Source organism: Notothenia coriiceps, unplaced genomic scaffold, assembly GCF_000735185.1.
Source record: "Notothenia coriiceps isolate Sejong01 unplaced genomic scaffold, NC01 NC01_scaffold00026421, whole genome shotgun sequence".
Classification (NCBI taxonomy): Eukaryota; Metazoa; Chordata; class Actinopteri; order Perciformes; family Nototheniidae; genus Notothenia; species Notothenia coriiceps.
Genome location: NW_011359122.1, coordinates 1259405 through 1285823, shown reverse-complemented (window position 1 = coordinate 1285823; position 26419 = coordinate 1259405). Strand labels below are relative to the sequence as shown.

Sequence of the window (26419 nt, the reverse complement as noted above, 5' to 3'; positions counted from 1 at the left end):
CACTTCCCCGCTCTCACGGACGTTTTTGTACGGATGCTGCCTGCGGCGATGGTGAGCCTGGTCAGTGGGTCAGCGATTCCATGCATTTGCTTTTCTCTCTCTCGTCACGTTTTCCCGCCACATGCGCCTCTTGCTTGTATCGAAGCCCCTCCCCCCCCCTCTTGAAACAGAGCTCGCGGTGCGGTAAAAGCTGACTTGATTTTGACTCTGCAACATCTGTAGGCCTACCCATCGCGTCTTTTTAGATCGGATTAGGGTGGGTTTCAGCTGGAAATTGGAAAGTGACTGCTGTTAAACACAACATCTCTCCTCTCATCCGCTTCCCTCGCCAACGATGCTGTAACAGATATTGGATTAGAAACATTAAGGCTGCATCCCTCATATCCTACAAAAGGATATTTTTCAATCTATGTTAGCGTGTATGCCAGACATGAAGCAATTTCAGCCACAACAACTGTAAAACCCAGGGCATTAAGAATATAGATTTCAAATCATATCCTGGTGCATGAGCCAGAGTGTGTGATACAGCATCAGAGATGCTGGAGGCACATACACAGAGTTCTAACAAGTTCCTGTGATATTGACCTACTTACACAAGCTTATGGAATATACTGCAAACACCAAGTAGTGCTCACCGTTTCGCTATTTTAAGTAGTACAACTCTTTATTGGCTTTTACATATAATACATATTAGTTATAAACGTTACAAGGGCAACACTATATGGTCACCTTAACTGTGGGTCTTCTCATGTCCTACATTCATAAGTTGATTGAGTGAAAGTAAAAGATAAAGGACAAGCCTGTGCTCACCTCTCACGTTTCTCTGCCTCCCACCAGTCCAAGTCAGATTAGGGTTTGCATGGGTAGGCTAAACTTTACATGAGCATAAATAGATACATGTGAAACACTTGTATTTAGAAGCTGATTGATACTAAAGGCTGCCAATACTAAGAATATAAAGCAGGGCTGATGACAACTACAGCTTTCTTTGACTTCTTTAACCATATGTGGCAATGATGCTATGATCACAATATAACCACATTTATGAAGGGAGTGTGATATGTTTATATATTAACCTTTTGACTATGGCACTTGACACATGGAGATTTTATAGTATTTGTCTATTAGCTACTACTCGCGGATTGTAAAAGGGATTGTTCATTGACAGTGTTTACAGCAGGGCAGATATCCAGGTCATTCATAAATACTACTTACATGTGATTCAGGTGGACCTGCAATGTGTTTGGTTGCAGTGGGGGTTGGGCTATGTCTGAATGTAAGCTCAGGAAGATTTGAGGCTCGGGTCTCCTGGTTCTGGCATGAGTCAACAAACCGCCAACACGTGCTGGGTGAGGGATTATCAAAACATAAGAGTTAAAACAAATACTTCCGCCAGCAACACACATACACACAGTGAGAGGTCTGCTGCACTTGTGCATGATTTAAAGGCTGAGTTAAACTAATGTATGATGGCACGATTTTGGATGCAAAGTATTCTATAGGCTATTTGAATATTATCCATATTTCATCATGGAAGAAGTTTTACATTGAAACCATATTTGTTTGTATTATTTGGAATATTACCCATTATATCATTTGTCATTAAACGTCACTCTGCTGGACTCTACTGTACACTGAGTTGTTAGTATATTAATACACCAGTCCAGTACAGCTGAGACTTTTTCACTGCAAAAACGTGACTCCCATTCTCCAATTGTTGGTGGTGCATGAACAGCAGTGGCTGAGATATGGTGCCACTTGACGCCCGGGGAGCTTCCCAGTCAGCTTGTGTTTGTAAACAACGATCTGACGTTTGGATTGTTGACGTGTATTTCAACACGAGACTGCGGATTTCAGTCAGAGCATTAACCGTGTCAGCAGTCCATGCATGTGAGGCGGCGGTCAGGTGTCGTGCAGTTAGCTGGCGCAGGGCACGGTGCCAGAAGCACGAGGCTATTATTGGAAAGGAGGAGGCAGCAGACCCTGCAGACACGTGAGGCCGCGTCTCAACTCATCCACAACGCATGACTACAAGACAGAGAGGGGGGTGGGGAAAGAACATTCCACATATACGGGTTCTTTATAAATAGCCTACTGCATGAGCATGACGCAGGAATTATTTACAAAAGGAGCCTTTCGTTGGTTCTCCTTCTAGAAGCCTGCATGCTTTGTTGCTGTGTTAACAGCAGTATTTTTAGCGCCTTACTGTATCCGCTTGAGCGCAACATTATGCATATTGAACTCAGGACAAAGACACGGCAAATTATCAGAGCTGTTCACTGCTGCCCAGAACTTGCGCAACTTCAAATAACGTTAAAAGTTATATAGTTGCTTATTTAAAAAAAGAAATAGGGAGAGCCAAAGTAAAAATGTGTGATGTTGATTAAGCCATCACTTTCATATGGCATATACAAAATAATAATAATAATAATTATTATAATATAATATAATAATATAATATAATATTAATAATAATATTTCCAATATCTGGATAATTACATTATGTGCTTTAAGTCTAGAGCTTGAAATGAAATTGTTGACCTGATCGCAAACTTTCAGCTCAGAGGTCTGAGGTTCTGTCCCTTGTCTGCAGGCGTCATCTTGTACGCAGGGTCCTCCGGCAGCTCCAGCCCCAGCCCTGGAAGCCCCTCCAGTGGGTACCAGACCCAGTCCCCTTCTCCACACTCCCAGCCATCATCTCCTGAGGAGGTGGTCTTCACAGAGATTGGGGTTGTTAAACAAAGGGCAGCTTCATGCAGAACCTTATCCTCCAAACTGGTATTCCAGTTTCCACAGCTCCAAAGTGCTCCCCCAGCGGCAGCCACTCCACAGCATACGTTTGCACACCCCATTGCAGGAAAGAGGCCATGCGGGTTCACAGGAGCTTTCACAAGTAAGTGTTTCCTCACTGTTGTTTTGCATTAATATTTATACTTTAATCGATATTTTGCAGATGATCTAACAGTCTGTGAACTCTTCCTCAGAGACGGGTGGAATGGTCCTGCTTTGCAAAGTCTGTGGTGACATTGCATCTGGTTTCCACTATGGAGTTCATGCATGTGAAGGATGCAAGGTAAGACGCTGATAAGAAAAATCACATTGATTGATTCAACAATGTGTTCCTTTTCAGTGCACCAGTTTCATGTGATTTTATTTTTGTTTCAGGGTTTCTTCCGCCGCAGCATCCAGCAGAACATCAACTACAAGATGTGTGTGAAGAATGAGAGCTGTCTGATCATGCGCATGAACCGCAACCGGTGCCAGCACTGCCGCTTCAAGAAATGCCTCTCTGTTGGCATGTCAAGAGATGGTGAGACATCCTGACACATTTTTCATGAGAGAGGCCCTTGTGCAGTTGTGCCAAAATGCCACAGTGCCCTGATTAGCCAAAGCATAGGGGAATTAGGTGGCCTGAAAGAGGCAGAGTGCTGATATCTAGGCCTGTGTGAAAAATGTAATGCGGAAAGTCTTTTGAGGTTATCGTGCCAGTAGCTCAGCCACTAACTTAATCAGCAGACCTGCACCTGTCTTGCCTTTCTTTGTCACCGCACTGCCAAACACTACCATCTGGCCTTGTATCACTCTCTTAAGTTTCTGTGTGTCTTTCTCGTGCCTTTGCAGCATCCTCCCACAATTTTCTTACCTCTATGCTCTTGTTCAGTACAGTACCTCCCCCTCCACGTACCCACCATATTCCCTCAGCTCTCTTGCATCTCCCCTTCAGACAATGATTTATGAGAATAGGAGCCTTGGCGTCCCCAAAGCTATCTATCATCCGGAAAACTGCAGCAAACACAGGAATTATTTTAGGAAATTGGAACAGGGTCAACTTGATTACCTTGTGTGTGCCCATAGAACGTCTTACAGCAATTAATGAGGGACAACATTTTAGCAAGGGATGCAGAAAACAGCCAATGTCTGATCAGGCATGATGCTCACATCAAGTAGTTTTAGATCTGATTGCTGAACTTTGATTGATGACGTATCATTACAGATTAAGAATACAGCTGGGCTGACCTAGAAAAACAATACAGAATTAGGCCTATAGTGTACTCGCACACACTGACCTACTTGGTATAGTTTGCCTTCCTTCTTCCTCTCAGTATGGTTTCTGCTTATCTCCACCCTCCAGCACCCGTCATTGCTTTATCAAGTAAACAGGTGGCTGTTATTTCTGCATGTGCTTGACACTTCTGGTGCACAGAGAATATAGGGTGTCATAATACGACTCAATAAGAAAACAGTTAGGTTGACCCTTATAGAGGCAAACTTGAAAATGCTAAATAACCACAACCTAGAAACCCATTTTTGCTCTGCTTCAATCATTACGAAAACAGGAAAACCGCATGCAACTGCCTGCAGCCCACAATAAATACTACACCCTGATTTCACACCACGCAGCTGTGTGACTTTAGCTCTGCAGCACAGACAAATGGTTCAGTCCGTTGGCATAATGGCACATTATTCTTCCTCTAACCAAAGCATTATTTTATAAGTGAATCACCTCATTCAACACTGCAGTTTTATGTTTTATGTAAATGTCATATGTTTAACATAATGGGAGTAACAGTACATTGCTTTGTATTACAAATTATTTATGCAGAAGAATCTTTTGCTACACTTCCAAAAAAATACATTGAAATCGTTCTGCAATCTTTAATCCACCAGCACAGAAACACTAACACACAGTGCTACCCATCAGTCTCTCACATCAGTCCTCTTCATGTTCTTAAAACATGTCTCTGCAACTTGTTTATGCTCTTCAAGCCCACCTCTCTCATCCTTCTCCCTATCACGATCTCAGTGCCGGTGACATCATGCTCACGTTGCCCCACTGCCCTACTTACAAAGGGAGGGAGGGAGCTTGAGAGGAAGGACACGGGTGGATAGAGGAGAGGATGAGGCAGATGGTAGCAGGGGATCTATAAATAGCCTCTCCAGCTGATGGTTACTGTGGGAAGGGGGTGAAGAGAGGAAAGTTTTATCTCGTAACTTGGGATGTGACTCTTTAGAATCTTCCACATGTTAGGGTGATTCTGTGGTCTGTGTATAGAGGTTTCATGGGTAACTGGTTCACCAAGCTTTAATCTATAGCCAGCCTCTTGATCTTTAAGAATGTGTCTAAGGTTTTGTTTGAGAACTTGTCAAAATGTCATGTTGTTACAATAGCTGAAAACTGATCTTTTCTCACTGATTGTGTTTCACCAGCTGTGCGTTTTGGCCGCATCCCCAAAAGAGAGAAGCAGCGGCTCCTGGATGAGATGCAGAGCTACATGAATAGCCTGAATGAGTCAGCTGCCATGGAGATGGAATCCCCTTCAGTGAGGGAAACTGCCAGCTGCACAGAAGATGGCAACTCAAAAGAGGCCATCGGGGAAATCTCCAGAGCCTATCGCGACATCTTCACCAGCAGCAACAGTGAAGAGAGACCAACCAAGAGCTCTAACATCTCCTCCAACACATGTCCCTTTTCTCAGGATGCCAGCTTTCCCCAAGTGTCCTCTCACCCCGCCTCCATCCAGAGTTATCAGTCTTACCCTGTTGTCCCTAATGACAACACATCCACATTCCACAATGTTGACAACAATCGTTCCTCCTACTTGGTTTCAACAAATCAGAATCAAGATCAGTCCAACAGTACAACCTCTCAAAGGGGCAGCTCTGCCAATCATAACAGTTTTCACAATGCAGGAAGCTCCCAAAACCAGCCCTCCTGCCCATGGAAATTAGCTTCAGGAGCTAAAGTGCTGGTAAGTGCAGAAAGCATATGATCAGATCATAACTCTTGTAATGTGTCTTATTTGATCAGCAACTTATTAATTGTTCTATTTATTTTGTCTTTTCTAAAAGGCATGTCCCCTTAATGCGTGGCCTGTATCAGGGGCAGAGTGCACGAGTCAGCAGATATGGGAATCCTTCTCGCAGTGTTTTACTCCTGCTGTCAAGGAGGTGGTAGAGTTCGCCAAGGGCATCCCAGGGTTTCAAGAGCTTGGCCAACAAGACCAAGTCATGCTGCTCAAATCAGGAACTTTCCAGGTAAGGACATACATTTTTGATGATTAAGATGAAATATGTAAGGCATGTGGCTCCTTCTTTGCGAGTCCAAATGTTTGCTTAGTGTACGTTTTTGACTCAAACTCATCTTTTTGTTTCTTGTGTGTTTAGGTTTTGATGGTGAGGTTCTGCACCTTGTTCAATGCTGAGGAGCGTACAGTGACTTTCCTGAACGGCCAAACTTACCCACTGTCCACCCTGCGGGCCTTAGGCATGGGCACTCTGCTGGACGCAATGTTTGACTTCAGTGAGAAGTTGGGCTCCCTGGGGCTAGAGCCTGATGAAATGGCCCTCTTTATGGCTGTGGTCCTGGTGTCTGCAGGTGAGAGAGGCACACTATTTACATCATGAAAACAGTGACAAAGGAGTAAAATGTTATTAATGAACCAATAGTGTAGTAATTGTTTCTGTCAAACACTAACACTGACGCTCCTCTGTGCTCCTTAGATCGTTCTGGCATCTTGGACATGCAGGCTGTGGAGCAGCTTCAGGAGGGACTGATCCGTGCCCTACGGTCACTGATCACTCGCCGTCGCCCAGATGAGAACACCCTCTTCCCTAAACTCCTCCTGCGCTTGCCAGACCTGCGCACCCTCAACAATATGCACTCCGACAAACTGCTGGCCTTTCACATTGACCCTTAAGCAGGCTGCTTGTTCACGGAGAACACAGACACAAACTGTTTTAGAGAAAAACATACAGAACACACACAATTACAGATATTATCTTCCATGGACAGGACCTTCTAGAAAATTGAAGAAAAAGGATTTGTAAAACCTGAGGAGTGGTTTTCAAAGAATAATTGAAGGCAGTAACAAACCTTTTGATTCACTATTGATTATACTTACTCATGTATACACATAAACCTCAACACCTCTTGAAAGACATTGTCTCAGTAGAGAAATGTATGACCACGTAGATTTAGTATTGGTGTTTTGGAGAAATTATGTGGGCACTTGCTCAATATGTCCAGTGTCTAAGAATAAAGTTAACTTCTGTTTATTCCTTATGCTGTGCAGCTTCCATCACTAAGCAGTAGCTAAAAGACAGCACTCACTTAGGGAACATTAGGGCTGACGGACTTTGTATGTCTGTGGTTAAGGTAAAGGGAACCTGTACATAATACATAGTGAAAAGCGAAATATTAAAAGGTAAATATGTATCAATGTTTCACAAACATACCACCTGCATTACTCAAATGAGACTACTATTTTGGCACTTGTACACGACAGGATACATTCAGTCTCTTCCTTTTTTGACAAATCTTCCAGGCGCACCTTAAGTCTAAGTTTGACTCATTCATAAGTGAATGGCATGTTTTATTATTTCAAAAAAACATTGTATCCATGTCACTATATTGTATGACTGCTGGACTGGTCGAGACATGTCATGCATGTTTGGTTTTGTAGTTCCTTTGTTTATTTTTGATGCTGTAAATATTATATGACCCTAATGTCAAGGTATCAATGACTGATTTGATGTGATGGACCGGACAGATGAGTTTGGTGTAAAGAAGAATGTACTGACCTTCCCACAATAGGTTTGGGTTTGGCCATGCCAAGGGGGCTTTGCACAGGAGAATATGAGGTAGGGATTTTGACATGGCTTAGACGCACTGATGATGTAACCAACCAGCATAATCCCTGAAGTCACCAGCATTCACTCCAACGTTCACCCTTCCTCTGCCCCCAATGTTTGTCATACAAACACAAGAGATATTTTTTTGAGCAATCTTATTTGATTGGTCTTCTCACTGTTTGTTTGTTTGACTTTGGCTGATTGTACATTTTGTAAATAAGTATTCCTATATAGAAATTATATAAAGATCAAATAATCTATTAAATCTGTTTTTGTGTCATTATTTGTATCCATTCAGGCAAAATGTAGTAAAGATGAAGTTAGAACCAGTTGTGGAAAGTACACTTATTCAACTATTTTACTATTTTAAGATCAATGTGCTGCTTTGATGCTGCTTTATTCTTTAGGACGAAAATGTTAAACTATTTACCGTAATACATTTATTTGATAGGCATAGTTACTATTTACTTTGCCTATGATACTATTAGGCCTACATTACAAACGTACAAATTGTTAAGAGTAAGGATCAAAAGACTGGTTGCCAATCTCATTAACTTTAACGCTAACTTAAAACAAATACATCCAGCATTAGAGAAAGGTCCAAATAATAAATAGCCTACAAATGTGCAGTGTTTTGCTCTTTCTTCCTTCTTCTCCAGTTATTCATTTTACGGCCTCTCGTATTTATCTTGCAACCCTTTGGAGGAGTCTGACCTAAACTATATGTATTGTTAATATACTTTATTGTTAATACACCTTAATCAGCTTCGACAAAAACAATTTTGCTTTCACACTGACACATCTGTAGTGACATTTAATACTGACATGTAATAGTACCAGTAACAGGGAACATTTTACTGCAGAAAAAGTTATTTCACTTATGATATTTACTTAATCAGGATTTTGTATGCAGAACTTTAATTTTAATAGATCCAGCACTTTTTAAGACTGTATGGATGGATATAAGAAATGAGTAGCCTCGTGCAACTAAAAGTGTGCTTTGGCATAAATGAAGTTAGACGTACCTTGTCATTATATTACATAATACCCTTTGTGTTGTTTGGGTGTGCATTGTAGGGTTACATAAACGGGTGTTTGCCTTGCTAGAAATCTAGGTCAGACATTGGCTAGATCATTAGCATTAGCCTTTAGCATGCTGTAAGCCTACAGATGTAGTCTGTGTGCCTATTTCACAACATGTTCAGTTTTTTTTACAAATAACACTTACTTCACATAACGAACTACCTTTAGAGTTGATAGTTCTGAGAAAGTTGCAAAACAGGAGGTCTGGAAACATGAGAACACGTGCCCCTACCTGCTGGAAAACAAAAGGTAAAGTAATGATGCCATGCCACCTTGTGGTGAAATAAAATAGCCCGGATCCCGGAAGTGAATAGCCTGTTTGCTACTCTTACCATTCACCATTCATCACTTAGTAATGGTTAATGTACGCTGTTTACTAATATGGGACCGACGTCAAACGGCACGGTAGGATATACCATAAAGTATATAACAATATATCAAAAACATATGGTAGGTTAGTTCCGCAAGTTGTAATTGTATCTCAACGTCTGCAGCAGGTTAGCATGTAGGCTAGCGTTACCATAATAATAAAAGCATTTCGACAGGATACATTCAACGTGTTAAAGTAAACAAAACGACATTTCGTCACATGTCTGACTTTCCGTCATTGATGCAGGTAACGAAATACACCCCTACTATGTCTAGCTAATATCGTATTTGTTGTGTTGTTAACAAAATGTTCTAAAGCAAAAGCTTATTAGCAAAGTCAGCAGCGAATTAACACGACTGTTTACTGATTCAGTGGCAACGTAAACGCTCTCATTTCTGTCTTTAATCTCTGTTCTCCTGTCTCTCCACAGTTGCTGAGAAATAGAAAGAAGAGAGTTGAAAACACCCCAATACGTCAGGTTTGAGCCCAAGTGGGTGCAGTTTTTCACACCATGTTGGTGACAGCATATCTTGCCATCATTTTCCTGCTTGCCCTGTGTGTTGTCCTGGAGCTCACAGCACGCCGCCTCACCCCACCTCAGTCTGCTCCTACTGCTGTAGCCAACCCGGCGTTCCGTCGCTTCCAGAGTATATTCCTGCGGGCATACCTTTTGGCTTTGTGGGCAGACTGGCTCCAGGGTCCTTACCTCTACAAACTGTACCGCCACTACAGCTTCCTGGAATCCCAAATAGCGATCTTATATGTGTGTGGACTTGCCTCCTGTGTTCTGTTTGCCCCTTTTTCAGGCTGGCTCCCTCAAGTCTTGGGCCGCAGACAGACATGTCTTCTCTTCTGCGTATCATACTCTGCTTGTTGTCTCACCAAGCTGTCCAGAGACTACTTTGTTTTGATTGTGGGCCGGATCCTGGGGGGTCTGTCCACATCCCTGCTCACTACCACATTTGAATCCTGGTACGTGCACCGTCATGTAGAAGTACACGATTTTCCCAAGGAGTGGATCCCCAGTACCTTCACCAAAGCTGCTACATGGAATCATGGTCTCGCCGTGGGAGCAGGGCTGGTGGCTAACTTGCTGGCTGAGTGGCTCCACTTGGGGCCGGTGGCTCCCTTTCTCCTGGCTGTCCCCTGCTTGGCGTGCTGTGGCTGGGTGGTGCTAACAGACTGGGGCAAGGAAGAGGCTGAAGAAGGTCTTGAAGGGGAAAAACAGAAACTGCCTCTTGGCACTCCAAATGCAGGGCTAGCCCGTTTGTCTGCAAGGGCCCGATTCTCACGCAGCTGCCATGATGGGTTGCGCTGCCTGCTCTCAGACAGGAGAGTCATGCTCTTAGGTGGAGTGCAGGCTCTGTTTGAAAGTGTCCTCTACATTTTTGTTTTTCTGTGGACCCCAGTTCTGGACCCCCATGGGCCCCCTTTGGGAATCGTTTTTTCTTGCCTGATGGCTGCAAGTATGGCTGGCTCCTTGCTCTACCGCCTGGCCACCTCCACCCGTTACCGCCTGCAGCCGGGCCACGTTCTCTGCCTGGCTGTGTTGATGGCCTTCTTCTCTCTCTTTATGTTGACCTTTTCCACCACCCCTGGTCAACCTAGGCCACGTGAATCCTTTCTGGCCTTCCTGCTGCTGGAGCTGGCCAGTGGGCTCTACTTCCCTGCAGTCAGCTTTCTCCACGGCAGGGTGATCCCAGAGGAAAAGAGGCAGAGTGTGCTGGCCTGGTTCCGGCTCCCTCTCCACCTGCTGGCCTGCTTCGGACTGCTGGCTCTTCATGGGGAGACGGCAGGAACAGGTGGAGGGGAGGAGGGGAGCGGCACCAGACACATGTTTGGAGGATGTGCTGTTATGATGCTGGCTGCTTTCATGGCTGTCGTCAGTCTGTTCACTCTGGGTAGAAATGACACAGATCTGAGACTGGAGGGAACCAGAGGGGAGGGGGAGATGGAAAACATATTAAATTATGATTGACTGCTTTTATATAAAATGTGCCAGTTTTATGTGACTAAAAGTAGAGAACTTGTGTGTTTCACTTAAAAAGTCATAAAAAAATATTTTGCCAAATTGCAGCGGAGGAAATCAATGTCTAAAGGGGATATTTTGCTAAATTGAAATACATTTTCATTTTTAGATGTTGCCTTATTACTGTTTTTGTTATTTTTTGGGAGATCATTTTACATATCCTGTCTGTGTATGTATGCTTTGCGAACATGGCCGTATCAATTTTAATTTGTCAAGTAAACTGTTGGAATATCTTAAAACTTCTATCATTCCTTAACCAGATATCATGTCATTGCATCATTGTCACCATCTATAGGGAACAGACATGAAATACTTTACAGAGAGCTCAATAGAAATCCAAAGGAATGTCATGACTAGCATGTTAGTTCTTCCAATATTTCTGTCTGTGGTTTTTTCCAACATCTTTTTATTTTTATTGAAAAGGAATCTCAAGTTGATCCAAGTTTGAATATTTCTTCTGCACCATCAGAATATCTTCTCTCTGCATTACCTTTACAGTTCTCTGCTCTTTACACTCTGAAATAAAGGTATGCATATTGTACATAATGAAAATGTATTAGTTGATTCAACTGGAAATATTATCTACTATTTCGTAAAATGTTAAGAATTCATAATATTTATTCAGTATAAAATGAATCCAAAATTGGAAGTACCAAATGTCTACTTGTATATTTATGTTTTAGTAAATGCTGCACTAGTTACTTGAAACTTGTTTTTGCTTCAATTCATTAAACAAATGCTCTTTAGCATAAAAGTCTAATTTGGCACCAATCATTTGAACAAATATAAAACATTTATTATAGTGGAAAAAAAAATGAAAGTGAGCTGTAAATTGTTGATCTATACTTAAAAAGAAGCCACTTGTTTTGTTATTCAAATGCAACAGTCCTTTTTACATTTACTGAAAAACATTTAAACCTATTTCACTTTCTCCTAGTTGATTCTGCAGGCCATTCTTCCAGAAATATCTGGATTTCACTCATTACGCACCATGCAGGCATCCATCCTCCCCTTTTTCCCTTCTGCATTGGTACAGTCCCAGCTTTTCTCTATGATGCAGCTTCACCTGGATGCAGCTAGAACATCCATCAGTGGGTGAGGGAGGGGTAACTGCACAAGCCTTAACTGTGTTGTTTTGGTGGATTACATCACAAAATCGTCACATGGTGTCCAATCTGAGCAGGCAAGAGGAGCATTATTAATCCACGGTCCTCTCTCACAGCTGTCAGTACTCTGGCCAGACACTGCAAAAAAAACCTTAAAGAAAGGAGACACCAGAGCCCCATTGACTGGTTGGACTACCGAACAAGACAACAGGAAAAACAGACAGGCATCATGACACAGGGCAAGGTATGACTATGCTTTAATGACTTTCAGTTGCTATTTCTGTCTTATTCTGCAATTTGATTTTCTGAGTATTCCATAACATTCACTTGATATGCTTGTCTCTATTTCCATCCCTTAGGTATCACTAATGCTAAATTATTTTTGGTAATACCACCTATTTAGTTGTGAAGATCACCATAATTAGTCATTTGAATCAACTAGAACTTGAGGCTGTGGATTTTTAATAAGCAAGTAGAATTCTAGCTGATTAATTTAGTGACCTTGTGTTTTTTTAAATAATTTCTGCAAATATATTTGTTTATGGTGTGCAATGCCTAACAGTTAAGTATTATGTGTATGTTATAATGTATGAATGAAGTGCGTCACATGTTGTTTTGCCATGTTGCGTCACCATCACACATTTGTTTCTGTAGCTCTGGAAGCCAATACGTGTTCCCAGTGTGTGTCTCACTTTTCTTCCAGCTGGTGAGAATAGTATAAGAGGGTTTTTGAAAAAATCTGCGGAACATAGATAGCTGATTTTAAACGACCTTCTGGCTTTTATAAGCATAGCCGGTAGATTATCTTCCAACGCAGCTGAAGTCCGATGCTGGGATAATAAATAATGTAGCCTATTAGCGTCAATGACGTGCAGTGAGGGCTACACAAGCTAGTCTGACGTAGTAACGTGCAATTCCAACTGCGCACATTTCCACTACGGAATCCTATAGTTAAATCCTATTGGCAATGATCATGAACATGCTTATAATTGTTAACATAGTTACACATCAGGGTTCGAGTTATAAACTGAGCTCTATGGGGGTCTTTAAAAAAAAACGCACGCCCGTAGGAACGCACACACTCAAACATTATACACTCAGCCATTTCTTTTTTTGCCATTTTGCTGGATTTATTTGTCAATATTTACAGCGTTGCTGCCCATAGTGATAGCCCTATAGTTGAAATATACTACCCCAAAATAAACATATGGACATGGGTTACTATTTAAAAAAAAATGTGCAAATGTATTTAGGAACCTATCCATGTGAACATATTTTAAGTGGGGGTGGACCTCAAATCCTCTAGGGGGGTCCGGGGGCATGCTCCCCGGTAAGATATATATTTTTTTTAAATGTTGGACTTTAATGCATCAATCTGGTGCACTTTGAGGGGGAAATAAAGAGACTACACCCATATGAAACAGAACTGTATACATTTAAATAGTCATAAAATCATAAGAACATGGCCATAACCAATAACATACCATATCCAATATTAAAAAACATTGAAACTTGTTTATTTTCGGTTCATTTAAAGTTGCGAGTGTGTCTGGGCTCCTGAACCAGCTGAAAGAAGGGTAGCAAGTTGTAGTCGTTTTTGAAGAAGACAATGTGTCAGTGCTCCCGTCTGAAACCATGTAAAATATCAATTGCCATGTTGATGGGTGAAAGCAGGTGACATGTGAGTAAAAGTGTAGGCCTGATGATTCACCTTTAATTGCAGCTTATTTATTTGTGATCCCTTGCATCACAGATGTTCATTTTATTTGATATTTTGTAGGGATTTATTTCCGATTCAAATCTAGTCTTACTCTCAACTAAAATGTGAAACACACTAAATGGAACGTATAACAAATTGTTCTTTTTTTGTCTTATTATATCAGCTGTTACTTGCAAATAAGAGCGCCAATGGCAGTGGAGAAGTCTTAGTGGCGCCAATTCCTCCCAGCTATGAGGAAGCCACTGCAGGTATACCAACAACTTGTCCTACTACATTTACTCTTACTATTAGTGTCGTTTTCTTTTCTAAAGTACATATGGTAATGTTTATCATGTTAATTCATTGTTTTTCTCCAGGCACCAGTGCGCCTTGCTACAATGATTGTGAGATGCTTACAGAGTTCACCTGGGATGACCGTAACATCCGGAGGATCTTCATACGTAAGGTATCGAAATCTTTAGCATTAAATTGATCTCAATATTAGAATGCTGTGTATCACTGATAATTTACTTTATATTTATGTTACCCTTAAAATACCCAACCTGCACATATCTGTACATTTACCGTTATGCAAATGTTTTTATTTATAAAGGTGTACACTATCTTGATGATCCAGCTTTTGGTCACTCTCTCTATTGTGGCTCTTTTCACATTCTGGTGAGCTTATAATAAAAATGTTGAACAACATTAAACATGTTTTTCTTGGTAGAAATCTTACCTAAGACTGTGTTCTTTTTAGTGACCCCGTGAAGGACTACATTCAAACCAACCCTGGCTGGTATTGGGCATCTTAGTAAGTAACAGGTTTATTTAGTAATACTGTCAGGGTTTGAGTTTTGTTGTGGGGTTATTTTGCTTTTCTGTTCTCCCTGTCATGTTTTCCTCCTTGTTTCTTGTCTGGTCCTTCTCCCTGTGTTTTCCTCCCTGTCGTTAGTTTCCCTGGTGTGTCTAATTATCTGATTGTGTTCACCTGTTGCCCTTGTGTTTCTCCTTCCCTGCCCGGCTGTTTCTCGTCTCGTGGTTATTTAGTCTTGTCTCTTCCTGTGTTCGGTGTCGGTTCATTGTTTGTTTTTCCCGTCACTCTCCATGTCAGTCATCGTCAGCTTTTTGTATTATATTTTCCTTGTGCTTCCTTTGTGTTTTTGCCATCAGCTTTTACAATAAAGCTCGTTTTTGTTTTCTAGACCAACTTACCTTTTTTTTGTAGTCTGCTTTTGGGTCCTACCTTTCCCAAACCGTAACAAATACACCATCACTCTGTCGGTTTGGTTCATGTCATTTCTATCTAGCAAAATATCTAACTATGTTTTTGTTCTTTAACAGTGCTGTGTTCTTTGTCACATATCTGACCCTGTCCTGCTGCTCTGCACCAAGGTAATGTAAAGGTTCTGAAGACCAGAAATTGACATCCTTGATTGATTCTCAAATAAGTAAAAATAATAACACAAATCACTTTAACTTACTCTTACAGGAGACAGTTTCCATGGAATCTGATTCTGCTTGGCATATTTGTAAGTACAAGGCAAATATGTATATTTACATAAATGTTGTTTTCTATATTATAAATGTTATTCCAAAAGGAATGTATGAATATATTATGTAACAAATGCCAGATTTTTCACATGACTATCATGTCTTTTTCAGACCCTCTCCCTATCATACATGACAGGGATGTTGTCCAGGTACACTTCTATATTTTATGCACCATTTTATGTAAATGTCTTGTTCAACCTTGCATTATGTTTTGCTGCTTCAGTCTCTCTTCTTAGTTAGCATGATGGCTTTGCTTTCAGATAATTTTAGCAGCAATGTACTTTTCTACGCTATTTGAGGTTATGTGTTTGGTTTTACATTTCTTGAAACCTTTTCTGTAAGTTTTGTTTGCATGTTTCTTTTTTTAATAGTTTCTATAACACCAAGTCAGTGGTATTGTGTCTGGGCATCACAGCAGCAGTCTGTCTCCTGGTCACAGTCTTCAGCTTTCAATCTAAGGTGAGAAAAAAAAAAACATTTTCCTTAACTGTATATCATATATTATGTGATACTGTATGCATGATTAACAGTCAAAATCATGTCAAGTCGGCTTTTCACATTGTGAGAATAACACAGGGTTGATTTCATGTGTTTCCTCCATCCAGATTGATCTGACATCATACCAAGGGGTGCTCTTTGTCTTCTGCATGGTAATGTTTGTCTCCGGGATAGTGCTGGCAATGGTCCTTCCCTATCATTATGTAAGTACGAGAATCCAAATAGAGCCACTACACCAGTTATTTATCAGGCAAGACTAAAATGTGCATTTTGAGTCGACCAAGATAAAGTTTGATCAAATGTTAATTTAAAGTCTGAGATTCACATAAGACTAGGTCAGACTTTACTAAAAACGGATATCACTGTACCATCATATGCTTTCAAATATGAAGGAGTGTCTTTTGTGTGTGGTGACCTAAACACTGACATTGCATGTTTTTCCCATTTAGGTACCCTGGTTGGATGCAACCTACGCTGTCTTGGGAGCAATACTGTTCACCATGGTAAGAGTACTGATGCCATTGGGCTATATCTAATACCAACTATAAATAACCAGATCCATGAGAATCAAAATAACCAAAAAGATGTCTTGCTTGCTGTTTTTTTTTTCTTTCTGTTTCAGTTTTTAGCATTTGATACCCAGCTCATCATGGGTAACAAGCGCTACAGCATTAGTCCAGAAGAGTACGTCTTTGCCACTCTCAACATCTACCTGGATATCATCTATATCTTCTCCTTCTTCCTCCAAATCTTTGGAACAAAAAATGATTAAACCATCGACCCACCTTATACAAGAGATGGGATTTTAGGCGGACAAGATCAAAGTATTTTGAAGGTTTGTGATTTGTGGTGACAATGCTTCCAATTGTAACAACTTCATTTTTTTCCTGATCCTGATTAAGCCACCCATAATTTGTTAATCTTATGTACAGCTATACACTTACATAGATATGTGTCAGTGTTCAAATCCAAAATGTCTACAACCTTTCCCTCTTCTCTAGCATGTTGTAAACCTACACCACATCATAGGGTTAGCTTACTAGCTTTACCAGCAGGAAACAATCATTGATCTTCCTCCATTTTAAATAAATAAAAAATACTGTGAGTGTTCATATAAAGCTGTATTGGTGTCTTTATATCCATTCCTGCCTATAAATCAAATGTGTATTGCACACAATAGATGTCAGTGCGCTTCAATAGGTATGTGATCTACAATTCAATATGCATGGCTCTTAAAAAGCCTTAACTTTGCCAAGATAGTCATCCTACCATTTGGCTATTGGGAGAGTGAATTTTGTGACTGAAGGCACTTTCAAAAAATACTATTTTTGTGTTTCCAAGCAGATCCGATGTTGTCTGAATACTGTGAATTACAAGAGAAACTTTCACTCTTGACAATCTGAAAATGTTATTTATTTGATTTGGGATGTTGCTTCACTTCTGCCTTGATTTGTTACCCATGTTTACTCTATAGTCCATGTGTTTATTTTCTCATACTTTTATTCCACTTAACTTAACTCTCTGAGGCTGTCCTTTATTGCATTCACATTGTTTATTATGTAATATGTATGTTTGAATCTAAAATGTTTTGAGTTAAATATATTTAGTGCAAAAATAGATATGTGGCATTCTGGTCGTATTTGTTTGAAGTGGTGACAGTTGATAATTAAACAGTGCCATACATGCATGGAATCTTATGTAACTTTTTTATAAGGCCTGCAGTTGTAGAAAGGCTTGAATGCTGTATTTCATGACATTTGTAGTGTATTTTCTTTTAATGACCGAACGAAATATATATTTCAGAAAGTGTGATTTTAAAACATGAAATGAATTCATAAGTCGTCTAAAGTGGCCTTGGACTATCTTTATTTGATGAAATATATTGTGTTAAGAGTACCCTGCATTTCATCGAAGCATTGGTGTTACTGTTTTAATTTATTAAAGAGTGGATGTGTATGAGTGAACTCTCTTGGTCTCTATCATTTAACCAATAATACACCCCTTAACTGATTACCTTTTATTTTTAGTCCGTGTTACTCATGTAACTCCATTTAAGAAATGAAGGTATTGCTAAAGTTTTGTACGATAACATAATCTATACATCAATACATTTGGAATGTATTATGATCATAAACATTCTTAATAAAACACAGAACAATAGACACTCTTAAGGTGAGTTATTGATTATTGTATAGTGCTGATAAAAAATGCATTAGATAATACATAAGGACATGTTAATTAAAAAAAATTAAAAGACGCAAGATGTGAAGATTCATTAAGACTCAATGAAACAATAGAGAGAAAATGAGTTATGAACCTAAAAACATTTTTTTAATGATTAAAGATTTGTTCCATACCGCAGTCGCAGTACCGGGTGTGACGTGCAGTTAAATGGTCTCCACCAGTCTGCCTTCAGCCAGTAGATGTCGGTTACACTGGGGTTTACAACACCCTGCCAGCCAATCACAATGAGCGATGGTTGAGCGTCCTTTTCAGCCATGTTGTGGTTTTGAATGAGGAAGAAGCGGGAGATAATATTTTTCAACGAGTTTATATACAATTTAAAGTATCGTTAAAGATATATAAATGAGTTAGGGTGTAACTCAACATGATAAACTTTTTTCCGAAGGCGTTGTTTGCGACTTGTCACATTCCTGTTGGAATTTAAACATACTTCAATAAATTAGCCGTTTAGCTAGCTCTGTTAGCTAGCGGGGTGGTTAGCGTAGTGGGCTATCTAGGCAACTAGCTCATTCTCAGCTAACTAGCTAACGGTTAGCTCGTTTCCTGGGAAAGGAAAATGTTAATTGTGAAGAGCGTTAGCCTTTGAAATAGCCTCAGCTTACCTGCGTTAATCGAATGATGCGCGTTAGCTTCATTTTTTTGGGACCATATTGACCGGTAGACTGAAAGCAACTTTAGCTATTTATTTTCAAACCGGCGGTTATATTTCTGAAAGCCATGTTGAATCAAATATACGGCTGGATAGAAACAAGCTTTGCCAATCTTCGCAACGGTGTTCCAGCTGCGGAGCACTCTGATGCTCACCCGACACAAGCAGACGGTCCGATGAGGAGGAAAAGACCAATTGAATGGTACGAGCTACAACCGCAATATTCCCATGTGTAGTCAAAAGTCAGTATGTTTAAAAAGACCGACCCCGAAATTTGTTTTCTGTTATATAATGGGTGAACTTAACAGTTTTTGTAGAGCTGCCGTTAATTGTCTCGATTCAACATTTGTTATGTGAATATTTGTATCATCACTTATCTAAATGAATGTGTTATTAACTGTATAGCGTCAATCTGTTTCCCCTTTAAGTTTGGAAGATAGGCATAACCTCGATGAAGATGGTGTAATAAAGAAATCTCGAATGGGTAAATAATAACTCACTTTGCTACTTGTTATGATGTCCGTGTATGTGATCATATAGTTGAATCAGTGTTATGCTACTTACAATCTTGTCTGTCGGTTTTACATTTCTCTAGGAGATATTATTGACACAGTAAAGGTTGCAGCTGAAGGGGTTAAGAGTCACAGCTCCAGTCTAGCTACATGGATGAGGAACAATGTGAGCCCTGCTCTGAGAGATATACTTCCTGCCACCCCTGGTCCTTCACCTCAAGATCCCCAGCCCTCAACATCGGCAGCAGTCTGGGCAGGGATGCCGGTAAGGATGCTCAGTCTTGGCTGTTGAGATTTGATAACATTTCATGCTTTTAATTAAAGATTTCCTATATTCTTTTGGTTTAAGATTGTTGAAAGGAACTGCCTGGATGAGCACTTCGCTGCTCCCTCGACCACTTTTGATTGGAAAGCATCCAAATCAGGTTAGATGGTCACTAAGAGCATTCTATTTTCATTAGAATGAAGGTTGGTTTGTGCAGACTTAAGGCTCTTGGAGAGAAGTTCATTATTGTACTGTTTTCTTTCAACTCTAGAATGGTCGCGCAATGAGAAGACCAATGTGGGATTCAAAGTCTGTAGGCGACAAGTGTGCATGAGTCCTACACATCGTGAAGTGCCAAAAACAAATGGGCACTCAGTCAACTTGCCAGCCTCCATAACTCCAAAATTGCATCCCTCTCCACGGCTCGGCAGGCCCCTAAACCTGCGACCATATGGAACACCAAGGTATTTCTTTCACCTTTTACCTCAAGACAAAATAGTTCAGGGCTCAACAATAAGGATTGCTGTTGCTTTTTGTTATATGAACTTCAGTAGGTAGATGATTATTATGCTCATTTTGTCTTTGCAGTTTTACTGGAGTGACAAGCAGCTCCTGCACCAGCATTTATGAGAAGAACTTTCCCATCAAAGTGGTGCAGAGCCCAACACACAGCAGCTCATCTGGGCGCGTTCACAATGCCCGGACCCACTGCACAGCACAGGAGGTCAGACATCCGGACTGTTTTAATAACTTCTAACTCAGTTTGTGTGTTTTTTGTTGATGTATTGCTTCTCCTGTGTGTTTGTGCAGTCTGTTTGTGAAGAGGAGAAGGAGGTCTACAAGCAGCTCCTCACCATGGTCTCGGGTGGTCAGTCATCTTTTCTGCACAACGGGGGCTCACACACCATCGTGAGATCACACAGAGATTTGTACGCATCCATACAAATGTAGTAGACTTGACCAGTGTCATATTCAAACTGTTAATAGGTATACAAGTGAATACAGAGTAGGGGGGGCACAGGGGGAAAGTTGTGTCAGAATTCAGTCACAGGCCAGTCGGGGGCTTCAAAAGCAAATAAGGTTAACCATGGTACTCTATCCAAAATGTTTTTTGTGTTTTTGTTCTGTTGCCAACAGTTATTCAAGCATGCTTAAGGGGTAGTCACATCTATGTTTTGTATTTGGAACCGGCAGGCAAGGAATACAACTTACAGATATATCCATCTATCAAAAACTGAATTAAAAAAAATGGATAAATAGTAATAGTTCCATTTCTATACTTCAGATCTGTGTTCTGGATGGTATCTTCATCTTATTCCTGTCACTTTCTCATCAGTTCCAGCTTCTTAATTTCCAGCCGCAGACTGCAACAGTTCACTTCCCCTAGCTTGTCAGCAGCGGGGGAAACTTCAGAGGGTCCAAGCAATCCCCCCAGCCCCAGGGGGACGTCGAGCCACAGTTCCAGCAACCTCCCGAGCCCAAGTGGGGCCTCCAGCAGGCCAGGGGTCCAGACATGGTCTTCGGACATGGACCCCAGTTCCAGCAGAGCAGCCACTCTCCCATCAACGCTCTCTCCATCTGCTCTGCAGGATAACTCCTCTCAGGACACACAGTCATCAGGTACCATTTCTACATTTTTGAGTAAACAAGGCATCTTGATATGGGATGTTCATAATAAATTGAATATTAGCTTGCTTCTGTATTTTTTCCTTTTTGCTATAATAACCTTTTCTTTTCTTTCAGCTCATGACAGTGACTCTGTTATTATTGTTAATGAGAAAAAGGGTAAAAAGAAAGACGGCTCAAGGTTAGTATTTATTTTCACTAATCTTTGCAATGTTGTTCCTTGCGTTGTTTCGTCACCATAGGATTTCACTGTAGTTAGTAGAAATTAAACGAGTAATATCATTTTACGTCATCGAAGCATTTGGTGCTGTTAATTTAGAAAGTGTAAATGAGTTTAGTACCATGTAAAGTCTGCTATACTTGGTGGAGTAAAAACAGTGACTAAAGTCAACTCGGGTGTTATGGTTGTATGCACAATAACACATTTCTATTCCTTTACAGCCTGCCATGTTTCAAAGCCGAGTTATGGATAAAGGAATTGTAAGTACTTTCCAATGTGTTTAATTATTGATCCAGTATTCACTGATGTTATGATTGAACAGAGGAAACATGAATCTTTTTTTGTCACTGTAGGACGAGTATGTATGACTCCCGTGCCAGAGAGAGGCGGAGACACATTGAAGAGCAGGAGGCGCTGACGGCCCTGCTGCTGCGGCAGGTCAGTGCGCACCACTGCAGCTCTCTTTCAGATCCATTTATCAGCTTCTTCTCCTCCTGGTAACGTATGTTGTGTTGTTACTGGTTCCCAGCGCCTGTCTGAAGAGGGGCAACGCAGCCCAGATGTGGAGGTCCACGTTCGAGTTCCTTTGGAAAAGGAGGTTCCTTTGACTCGTGTGATCGAAGAACCAAAGCCTTTGGAAGAGAAGCCAGAATTCCCTGAGCTCACAGAGGTGAGGACTTTTTCTGTACGACATCAAGCTTTGGGGACAAATGTGTATATATAATAATACAAATTTAGAGGTTAGATGAATACTTTGCTTTCTGCTTTTTCACTTGTATGCTCTCTCTGTGTGTTAAGGAAATGGACGACGAGGTGAACGGGGCGCTGGACGGAGCTCATTATGAAGTTTTGAGTGAAGGTTTTGGTCTCAGTCTCACCCGCAAAGACATGCAGACCCTCAGCGACCTCAACTGGCTCAATGACGAGGTGAGTGCACTTTATCCCAGAGGTCAGATCTGCGTGTGAATGATCAGCAGGCTGTCCTTTATTGGCAGATGTGATATAAAAACAAGATATACGACCATGATTTTATTTAAGCAATAACCCACTAGTGATTTAAAAACAGCTGAAGGGTGTCATTAGTTTCTTAATGCTTTAATGAAACCATCTTTATCAAATATACCTGGCAAGCAGCGTTTCCGCCAGGGAGGCGTCTTGCCGTCATTTGACGCCCTGAACTCGAGCCGAGGGCGTCCAAAAATATTAATAATTCGAGAGAAGATCGAGAGTTTTTATCGCTTGAAATAACGAAAAGGAAAAAGGACATGGACATCCCGCTGTTGGAGGGGCAAAGGAGTCTGGTGGGATTATTTTCGGAGTATTGAAGATCGTTTCCCCGACATCAGTTGTGCCTGCTACAGGACAACACGGAACATGCGCGATTTGGACACGATGAGCACCAGAGCCTCGCAGCGGCGAAACTGAGGCTCCGTGGTAAACTGTGGTAACATGAAGAGCCGTTTGGGAGCCGAAAGAGCCGGCGTTTTAATGCCCCTTTCACACGAACGCATTTTCAGCGCCGGCTCGGAGCTAGAGCCTGAAAAGTACCGTTTTTTCCTGTTCACACCGCAGCGGCGCCGCCTCTTAGCTCCGGAATCCGGTTCACTTCCAGCTCCAAAAATTTTTCGGTCTAGAAGCAAGAGCTTCGGAGCTAAGAGGCGGCGTCGCTTACGTCGAGGCGTGCAGGAAACTAAACCCGCCTCCCCTGAACATGGGTCGACTGAAGAGTCTCGTCATGCCTGCCTACAAGCAGTAGTGCTGAGCAAAGTGACTAGAAGGCAACCACACATTTATAAAAAGAAACACACTTTATAAAGTCAGGCAACACTAACCAGGTTCGTGTGATTCTGTTTATTTGCACCTTACTGTGACCATCCGTTTACTGTTATTGATCATTGTGGAGAGAGGCAGACGTTTTGTATTATAGCAGCTATCGGATGGAATCAATACATGGGCTGCACAGGTTGAAAAGTATAAGGTTGGAGAAGTCGTTATTTAATTTAATCTGGTTTTGCTTTAAAAGCAACACGATCATCGACCCGATGCAGTCCCCCGTTGTTGTTGTTGTTGTTGTGTGTGAGCGCCGTTGGGGAGCAAATCAGCGATGTAAACAGTGACGTCATGACGCAGCAGCGGCAGCACCATCCCGGCTCTGAGTGGTGTGAACAGAGCGGGAGCAGATAAGGGAAACCGGAGCTGAACCAGAAAAGCTCTAGCTCGGGGCTAGAAAGGGAAAAGCGCTGGTGTGAAAGCCGCATAAGAGAGCCGAGCCAAATGATCCGGCTCACTAACGTAAAAACACAGTATCTATAATGTTGACTATAAAGTCAACATTCAAGCCCCCCCCCCCCCTCTCGGGGAGGACACCATCTCAGGCCTGGTCTGGCAGAAATACTGCTGGCAAGGTTTCATAAAAAGGAACAAAGCCAAAATAATTGTAATAATAATAATAATAACAATGTTCTCTATTCTGTCCCGCTAAACAAATCACTTCCCAATATGTGACTAATGGTGCAGTGAAACAATTGTAATGCGATCACAGCTGTTTGAACAGTATTTAACATTGGAATGGAACTATCCTTTTCATAATGCGTCTGTAATTCATGTAGCACAACTGAGCCTAGAGTTGTGCTTGTTCATTGAATTGAAACTCTCCCTCCTTAATGTCTCAGGTCATCAACTTTTATATGAACCTGCTGGTGGAGCGCAGCAAGGACCCAAAGCTGCCGTCGGTCAACACCTTCAACACGTTCTTCTACCCCAGGCTGCGCAGCAGCGGCTACACTGCCGTGCGCCGCTGGACTAAGAAGACAGACATCTTTTCTAAAGATATCCTTCTGGTTCCTGTCCACTTGGGGGTGCACTGGTGCCTCTCGGTGAGTTTTTTTAACATGATTTTAAACCTGGAAGTAACAATTTGGGGATTTTGTATTGCAGTTTGTTTACTGTGCAACTCTCTCTCTCAGGTGGTGGATTTCCGCAAAAAGGCTATCATGTACTTTGATTCCATGGGAGGAAACAATGACGGCGCGTGCCAAATATTATTGTAAGTTTCAGTATCACATATAAGAGTTTTGTTGAATGGTATATTTTCTGGGAGCTAAATGTAACTAATGCTCATTGTTTTTCATGTGCAATAATAGAGTATAAAACGTTATTTGTATTTGTCTTGCCAGAGACTACCTGCTACAGGAAAGTAAAGACAAAAAGGGCAAAGCACTGGATACCTCAGACTGGACTCTCCACAGCAAAAAGCGCAGTGTAAGTCCTAAACACACAAGGGTGCTGAGCATGCATTTGTCTTGCCAGTTCATGTTGTGTTTTCAAATGGCATGTGTTTAGGAGGTTTGGAATAGGCTAATTGTCAACACAAAGCTCTGTATAATAGTTTTAGAAGATGGCCAGCTCGTTCCGGTTTGTTTTGCACTGCAGCGTTATAACCCAGTGAAGTCGTTTTAATCATCATGAAATTCAGGATTCATAGAGGTGCTGGAAATCCTTTAACACATTCATTTTATTGTGGTTTTTCAATGATTTTAAAAAGTAGTTTTTCAGATAAATCATTGGGTTTGTAGAGGGGGAATGTCAAATAACCTCTTTATTTCTCTTATGCCCTCAGGAGATCCCTCAGCAGATGAATGGTAGCGACTGTGGAATGTTCACATGCAAATATGCAGATTACATCACCAAAGACAGGCCAATCACGTTCACACAGGTAATGGCAAACAAAGATTCTGGTAATCATCATTTCAGTGGCCTCAAAATGACGTGCTCTTTCTTTTCTTTTCAGAAACACATGCCCTACTTCAGAAGAAGGATTGTTTGGGAGATTCTCAACCACAAACTGTTATGATATCAGTTTGAGGCTTATGAACTTTGATAGTCAGTCTCGAACGTTGAGAAGTCTTGGCGATGGCTGAGCTCAACAGCAGGATCCACTCACAGTGGTCCTGCTCTGGGAAAGACATACAGACCAGCTGAGGACATCGGGAACCAGCTCTGCTTCCCTTCATCCCCTCCTGCCAATCCAAACCCTCAGCTGCAACAAGCCCCGCCTCTCAGTACTCTACTCCACCTTGTTGTTTATGTGGTGCAGCCGAGCATCAGCACAGCAGGTGAACGACACACTGCTGGTTTTGTAACGCCCAGCAGAAAACTGTACTGACTCTCAAACCATACTCTGAGCTGCAATGTTTGGATGCCGTCATACAAAGTGTACTTGTTTTTGTCTTACAGGGAGAAGAGCGCATTATGGTGTATCATTTGTTTAACAAAAGTAATATTACATTTTGGTCTCATTCTTTAATACTCATTGTGCGTTCAAACTCATATTTCACCTTACCATGAAAACTGAGATTTAAACGGCATCTAAAAGTCTGTCTCTGTGTGTTTTGCATCAGTTTTTTTGTGCATCATATAAACATTTCACATAAGACAGAACTATTTTTGTAATTATTTTTAATTAAAAGGCACAGAAGCCTTGAAGTATTGCCTCAGACTATGATTTATAGTGATAATAAAATGTTTCCCATACCACAGATTTGCTAAAACAAGTCGTGGTTGCACCCTCAAACAGCAGGGTATAAATCCTTATCTGCTTCTTTATAAAAGATGTAAATTGAGGTTCAAAGTCTATTTTATGTCATTCAGAGTCTTTTTTTACAGCAACTTTTGGGCATATTCAGTATATTTTCAACTTAGTACATAAAACACACAGCATCTTGAACAGTGTAATATACTTTTTCTTTACATTTTTCTTATCTATTTTTTATTTAGATGCAAGTGTGTTTTAGAAATAATGCTTATGTATTGTGACTGTTTGTGTATTACCTCAAACTCTTATCGGGTTTTATATGAAAACTGCCACATTTGATAAAGAAGAGAGAACCTGGTCATGTGTCTTGGCTTATTTGAAACGCTTCATGTCTTTTA

General features: G+C 41.1%; 4 protein-coding genes across 6 annotated transcripts in view; all 4 read left to right on the top strand.

Annotated features, from left to right (window-relative positions):
* Window positions 1-6807, top strand: part of nr1d4a (nuclear receptor subfamily 1, group D, member 4a) — a 10052-nt gene extending 3245 nt beyond the window's left edge. The window contains exons 2-8 of the mRNA XM_010784462.1: window positions 2594-2893; window positions 2985-3073; window positions 3166-3310; window positions 5209-5750; window positions 5851-6036; window positions 6166-6376; window positions 6502-6807. Coding sequence (XP_010782764.1) covers window positions 2594-2893; window positions 2985-3073; window positions 3166-3310; window positions 5209-5750; window positions 5851-6036; window positions 6166-6376; window positions 6502-6698 — 1670 coding nt within the window. The 3' untranslated portion in view covers window positions 6699-6807. The remainder of the gene's footprint in view (window positions 1-2593; window positions 2894-2984; window positions 3074-3165; window positions 3311-5208; window positions 5751-5850; window positions 6037-6165; window positions 6377-6501) is intronic.
* A 1681-nt stretch (window positions 6808-8488) lies between these two features.
* On the top strand, window positions 8489-12418 carry mfsd5 (major facilitator superfamily domain containing 5). 3 transcript variants are annotated; one of them, XR_799611.1, is made up of 3 exons: window positions 8489-9120; window positions 9516-11641; window positions 12052-12418. XR_799611.1 is itself a non-coding variant. In XM_010784458.1 (2 exons), the coding sequence occupies exon 2, from the start codon at window positions 9597-9599 to the stop codon at window positions 11061-11063; it is 1467 nt and encodes a 488-aa protein (XP_010782760.1). In that variant the 5' UTR covers window positions 8489-9120; window positions 9516-9596; the 3' UTR covers window positions 11064-11825. The 3 variants fall into 3 exon arrangements, 2 of the variants coding, with proteins under 2 accessions (XP_010782760.1, XP_010782761.1); XM_010784458.1 differs by lacking the exon at window positions 12052-12418 and having other exon boundaries at window positions 9516-11825; XM_010784459.1 differs by lacking the exons at window positions 8489-9120; window positions 12052-12418 and adding an exon at window positions 9144-9331 and having other exon boundaries at window positions 9516-11829.
* On the top strand, window positions 12286-17935 carry LOC104956892 (protein lifeguard 2-like). The gene is made up of 12 exons (XM_010784460.1): window positions 12286-12464; window positions 14104-14188; window positions 14297-14385; window positions 14533-14597; window positions 14680-14733; window positions 15264-15314; window positions 15412-15451; window positions 15585-15622; window positions 15845-15932; window positions 16079-16174; window positions 16421-16474; window positions 16594-17935. The coding sequence occupies exons 1-12, from the start codon at window positions 12450-12452 to the stop codon at window positions 16741-16743; spliced, it is 825 nt and encodes a 274-aa protein (XP_010782762.1). The 5' UTR covers window positions 12286-12449; the 3' UTR covers window positions 16744-17935.
* Window positions 17936-18465: 530 nt separating this feature from the next.
* On the top strand, window positions 18466-26378 carry senp1 (SUMO specific peptidase 1). Its single transcript, XM_010784457.1, has 18 exons — window positions 18466-19066; window positions 19293-19348; window positions 19460-19641; window positions 19726-19801; window positions 19913-20105; window positions 20230-20365; window positions 20452-20570; window positions 20978-21261; window positions 21385-21448; window positions 21709-21747; window positions 21841-21925; window positions 22017-22157; window positions 22286-22414; window positions 24160-24363; window positions 24454-24533; window positions 24664-24748; window positions 25107-25202; window positions 25278-26378. Exons 1-18 carry the CDS (start codon window positions 18933-18935, stop codon window positions 25338-25340), a joined length of 2166 nt encoding a protein of 721 aa, XP_010782759.1. The 5' UTR covers window positions 18466-18932; the 3' UTR covers window positions 25341-26378.
* Window positions 26379-26419: the final 41 nt, after the last annotated feature.